General features: G+C 34.3%; 1 protein-coding gene across 1 annotated transcript; it reads left to right on the top strand.

Annotated features, from left to right (window-relative positions):
• The first annotated feature begins 4,466 nt into the window (after window positions 1-4,466).
• defbl2 (defensin, beta-like 2) lies at window positions 4,467-5,917 on the top strand. The gene is made up of 3 exons (XM_059525572.1): window positions 4,467-4,524; window positions 4,856-4,973; window positions 5,642-5,917. The coding sequence occupies exons 1-3, from the start codon at window positions 4,467-4,469 to the stop codon at window positions 5,661-5,663; spliced, it is 198 nt and encodes a 65-aa protein (XP_059381555.1). The 3' UTR covers window positions 5,664-5,917.
• The last annotated feature ends 336 nt before the right edge of the window (window positions 5,918-6,253 follow it).

The raw sequence follows: 6,253 nt of genomic DNA, 5'->3' as shown, positions 1-6,253 counted from the left end.
AATATTATTTTATGTACTTAATGAAGGATTTTTAGTCATAGCCTTTGGTAATAATCTTACAAATTACTTGTGAAAAGGGATGGAGCTTAATTGATTTTTCCAGTGTTTCCTAAATATCCCTGCTATGTAACCAGCATTTCCCAAAGTTGGTGTCCTATAGCGGGCCATTTCATTATTTTTGCTGGGACTTTTCTGAGGCCCTGACTGAAATTAAAATTTTAATCGTTGGAAGAATACAAAAATATAGACCTTTTAGAAACCATTTGAATGTTTCTGAATAGTTTTAAGTCTCCAGTATGCAGTTCTTTGTAACCCCGGTGAAAACACTATGGCATGATAGACACTTGACATTTTATTCTATGAAGAACATTTTCTGTAAGGGTTTCAGGCAGTCCATCATATAATTATTTGACCAGTTTTAATAGGTTTGACCCTTGAGTTCTAGTTCTCTAAATTAGTTTTATGGCAAGGACAGCATATGTCACCTCTATGTGCCTGATCACTAAAGTGTCATTTCACTCTATTATGAAACAGTCCAAACTGACTGTGCTTCAAAAATTTATATTGAAATTAAATGACATAACTTAACAAGGATGGATGCAACCATGCAAAATTCCAATGTGGAATTTTAGCATTGTGAATGACAAGAATGCCTGGTTTGATAAAATATTTTCACTTCATGCATTCCAGAGTCAAGCCAGTCAATCCTTAGGCTAGTTCTGCCACATAATTAAGGCCCACAAATTCTATGAAGGTAATGGCGTTTGTTCAAGAATAGAAAGATGATGTAATGTGCTGTCCTCTCCAGGGCAGGTGATGTATTACAAAACAGATGTAGTGTGTATGTAATGATTGGGGACTGGGGACAGCATACTACAGCTTACACTGCCATAGAAATAGCCTAAATACATGTGCATCTCAATAAATTAGACTGTCTTGGAAAAGTTCATTTCAGTAATTCAACTCAAATTGTGAAACTCGTGTATTAAATAAATGCAATGCACACAGACTGAAGTAGTTTAAGCCTTTGGTTCTTTTAATTGTGATGATTTTGGCTCACATTTAACAAAGACCCACCAATTCACTATCTCAACAAATTAAAATATGGTGACATGCCAATCAGCTAATCAACTCAAAACACCTGCAAAGGTTTCCTGAGCCTCAAAAATGGTCTCTCAGTTTGGTTCACTAGGATACACAATCATGGAGAAGACTGCTGATCTGACCGTTATCCAGAAGACAATCACTGACACCCTTTACAAGGAGGGTTAGCCACAAGCATTCATTGTCAAAGAAGCTGGCTGTTCACAGAGTGCTGTATCCAAGCATGTTAACAGAAAGTTGAGTGGAAGGAAAAAGTGTGGAAGAAAAAGATGCACAACCAACTGAAAGAACTGCAGTATTATGAGGATTGTAAAGCAAAATCGCTTCAAGAATTTGAGTGAACTTCACAAGGAATGGACTGAGGCTGGAGTCAAGGCATCAAGAGCCAGGAATTTGCTGAAACACAGACAATGTCAGATGCATCTTACCTGGGCTAAGGGGAAGAACTGGACTGTTGCCCAGTGGTCCAAAACCTGCCCAGACTGCAAAAAGCACTTAAAGTTGGTTAAATGACCATGGTGTTGGTGTGCTTGACTGGCCAGCAAACTCACCAGACCTGAACACCATAGAGAATCTATGGAGTATTGTCAAGAGGCAGATGAGAAATAAGAGACCAAACAATGCAGATGAGCTGAAGGCCACTGTCAAAGAAACCTGGGCTTCTAGACCACCTCAGCAGTGCCACAAACTGATCACCTCCATTCCACACCGAATTGAGGCAGTAATTAAAGCAAAAGGAGCCACTACCAAGTACTGAGTACATGTTTTTTCACATTTTTTTTTATTGGTCTTGTAAAGTATTCTAATTTGTTGAGATATTGAATTGGTGGGTTTTTGTTAAATGTGAGTCAAAATCATCACAATTAAAAGAACCAAAGACTTAAACTGCTTCAGTCTGTGTGCACTGAATTTAATACACAAGTTTCACAATTCAAGTTAAATTACTGAAATGAACTTTTCCACCACATTCTAAATTATTGAGATGCACCTGTATATAAAAATAGTAAGAGTAGATTGCAGTTCTGAATTCAGCATAAACTTAGCCTGAAAATATCAATAAATATTTGATTAATTATTACATGAAATGTGGGAAGACTGAAAATGTGCAAAAAAGAACAATTATCATGAGAGGACACGTCAGAGCAATTTTGTTATTGTGTGTTGCATAAAAGCATGTTTTGTGAGAACTTTGAACTGTGACCCATTCATCATTGTTGTGACATTAAACATCTGCTTCAGGAAGCTCTAGAGCCAAAACTACAATATATGACAAACAATTGTGAGCTACATCATTTCATACAGTCATAATTACAGCATGACTGACAGAAGGGATGTCTCTCTTCAAATGTGGCTTTGTGTGTGTGTGTGTGTGTGTGTGTGTGTGTGTGTGTGTGTGTGTGTGTGTGTGTGTGTGTGTGAGAGAGAGAGAACAAACAGTCGCCTCAGTCTCCTTACGGGTTCATCATCCAACATCTTGTCAAAGAATGCAGTGACAACAATCCTTTTCAAATCCATCGTGATTTCTTTTCACTTTATGGTGACATTAGCAGAAAAGCTCTCTCTCTCTCTCTTTCTTTTTTTTATTATCATGTCATTTAAATGTCCTTATTTGCATGTGACTGTTCTCAGCATCTACTCACAGATTTGAGGGGGATTTCAAGTTCAAAAGCAAGGTCAGCCGTGCTCTCATTGTCACAAGGCACTTCAACCTTCACCACAGTACAGGAAGCCACTGCATGGCTCCATTTGTTTTTTTCTTTAATGTCGGGCAGATGCAGTCGCCATGGTTTCTCTCTTCTGAGATAAAGGTGGAGTAAAACAGACAGAAATGTGACCATTTGCAGAAACAGACAGCTTAAAAGCCTGTCACAAAGCATAATTATCTGTATTATGTATAATTTCCACAGCAGTAAGGCAAAGTCAGAAACCATTGTAACCACATGTATGTGCACCACAGAGAAGTTTCAAACCAGAACCTGAATGGGTTTCAGTCCTTAAACCCGAAACTAGATACAGTGAGATCAATTTGAAATCTCTCTAATGTCCCCCTGTTTCCAGGGGGAATGTTTTTGTATTTGGCCCCTCCGTAATGGCCTTATGATGCATTAGATGACGCACATTAGAAAAAGGCTAATAAAGCCATGACCCATTTTCAATCATTTTACCAACTTAACTCACTTTGTACAATTCCCCTTAAGCTGCACTCTGTCTTCTAAAGAATATGTGGTTTTAACCTCATTCCACTGAACAACGTGAGAACCGTGAATAATCTGCTTTAATAACAGATAAGACTGTTTGATTGCTATCATGAACACTTCAAGGAAGCTGAAATTCTTGCAGAAAAAGAAATGGAAGGTGTGCTAAGATTAGATTTAAAATATATCAATACAGCTTTATTAAGGAACATATTTTGTACTCAAGCAATTTGTATTCCAATAAAGGATTGATTTTATGAAACATACTGAGACATACGGTGAATTTAGAGAAAGAAAATTAATTTAGCTGTATTCATTATTTAGTGTCATTGAAGGATTTTTGCTCCATGGCTTTTAATGCTACAGCGACATCTGCTGGTTTATTCATAAATCTGATTTTTGGGGATAAAATCTAAAAAGATCGAAGGCTTATTATAATGATATTTCAGTACAAGAATTCCAAAGATGTAAATGACAATAAAATACTATTTTATTTTTTTCTTCAAAATGTCATCTTCAATTCAGTGTGTTTCTTCCCATTTGTTTGAAATTGTTTGCGAAATCTAGCAATACTTTTAGTTTATTATTATTTTTTATTACTTTTTATTTTTGTGACTTGTAGGATTTATCCTCATGAGGTCCATCAAACCTACTAAGCAAAAATCTTTTAGGCTAATGGCAGAATGAATATGGTTGCTAAATATTTTGCATCAGAACATTTAGAATGGAAAAACGATCAGATTGCAATCCTTGGAAGAATAATAAAAAATACTTGTGGTAATCCTGTAGCCTACTCACTAAAGTTTGTCAATAATTTTCATCACCTAGCTAACAAAAATATGTTTAAGAATGTAACATTCAAGTTATGAAAATATTGTTTCTGAATTCTCAAAGAATTTTAACTCAAGTTTTATCAATGCACATTGTTCATAACTTTTAGTGAACCCTTTTAGAATGTTGGCCTAAGTTTGGAAAATACTAAAAAGGAAATTACACTCTTTTAGATGCTATGAGCCTCTGGTTTTCCTAATTTTAAGACATCCTCTTATAGAAAATACATAGCTTTAATTCAGCTCCCCTGGACTCCTCCCCTTTGCATCAATGTTGTATAAATGAAACATTGGCATTGGCCATCAACACAGCCTGAAAGGATGAGACTGTAAAACTATGGAGAAACTTGGCATGATTCTGTTTGTTGCATTGCTTGCACTTTTTGCAGGAAATGGTAGGAGATTTTTACTTCATGGATGGAGTGTTTGTGTGTGTTTGTGGAAGTGGGGGATGCGATATTTGAATTTAGAAAACAAAAGACTGAATTTACAAATTCATTAAAGTTTCTTATTTAATTGGTTAATGTGTTGCTTACTTATTTGACCATTAAATTCATCTGAATATTCATCTGTATATTGGATTTGTTATATTGGAAGTGTATTTGTTTGTTTTAACCAATATGCATTAAAGCTTGTGTGCAAAAATGCTACTGACATTTCAATTCAATATATACAAGCACAATAATTGGATAAACTTGGATAATTTTGGATATTATTTTGTCTCAGTGCATCATTCTGAAGTGCAGATTCAGAATTGGACATGTGGTTATGGAGGACTCTGTCGTCGCTTCTGTTTTGATCAAGAATACATTGTTAGTCACCATGGTTGTCCACGCAGATACAGGTGTGTTGATATAAAGTGACTATATATATATATATATATATATATATATATATATATATAAATTTCTAGTACATATGTGTAATGTAATATATAACGTTACTCTGGGGTTGATAAGTTTAAAAATGCTTTTGAAAGAAGTATCCCACCAAGGCTGCATTTATTTGATCAAAAATACAGTAAAAACAGCTATATTGTGAAATATAATTACAATTTAATTATTTGTTTTCTATCTGAAAATATTTTACATTTAAAATGTATAAATTTAAAATGTATTCCTGTGATGCAAAGCTGAATTTAGAAATTATTTTAATATGCAGATTTTTTTTTTTGCCTCAAGATTATTATAAATGCTGAAAACAATTGTGCTGCTTAAACATTTCTGCGTGTTTTTTATTTTATTCTTTGATGAAAAAACATTTAAAATAAAAGGTAAAAAAACACCATTTATTTTAATCAGAAATCATTTATAACATTACAAATGCCTTTGCTGTCTCTTTTGATCAATTTAATGCATCTTCGCTGAATTAAAGAAAAAAATAATTTCCAATAACAAAAGAATTATTTTACTCAACCCAAACTTTATAATATAATATATAACACTTTAAGATTTATTAAACACAAATGTAAAGGTCATAACTCTTTTAACATGTTTTTTTAATTATTTTCAGATGCTGTGCTGTGCGGTTTTAATGGGGGAAAAATGTCACAATCTTAGCAGGCCTCGACTGCTAATTGGTTTGAAAAGTCCATTTTCAAAAGAGTGACTTCTTTATTTAGATCTCAGTACTGATATGAAGCAAATGCAAATTCATTTATTTATCATTATATAACTAATTCATATTAATTAGACTTGGCATTTACTAATGATTTTCTAGAGGTGAAAATAATGTTCCTGTAAAATGGTTTGTGTTTGAAAAAAAATAGTGTGTGAGAATCTTAAAATAAAATGTAGCTGAAGTAATGAGCTGTGGAACATTGCAATTACACATGGGGATGATATTTTAGCATAGGCTACAACATAAGTGAGGCAGATCACAAACTGAGAAAAGGTGATGTGAGAGCTAAAGCATGTCACAACCATAAATCCTGGATTACAATTAACACATGGTTCTTTTTCAAGAGAGGCATGCCACACATTTCCAACATTTAACTCTATTCAGTCTGTGTTTAGGAAAGTCAAAGGATTTTCTGGTTTAAGTGGAGCCAGCTTTGCTCTGCATTGTACAGCCACTAGACAATAACACATCCAATGAAGGCTCTGACACAAATAGATGTGGAAT

The sequence above is a fragment of the Carassius carassius genome, chromosome 36, assembly GCF_963082965.1.
Source record: "Carassius carassius chromosome 36, fCarCar2.1, whole genome shotgun sequence".
Lineage (NCBI taxonomy): Eukaryota > Metazoa > Chordata > Actinopteri > Cypriniformes > Cyprinidae > Carassius > Carassius carassius.
The sequence above is the reverse complement of the archived record's forward strand: the minus strand, read 5'-3'. Positions and strand labels throughout refer to the sequence as shown.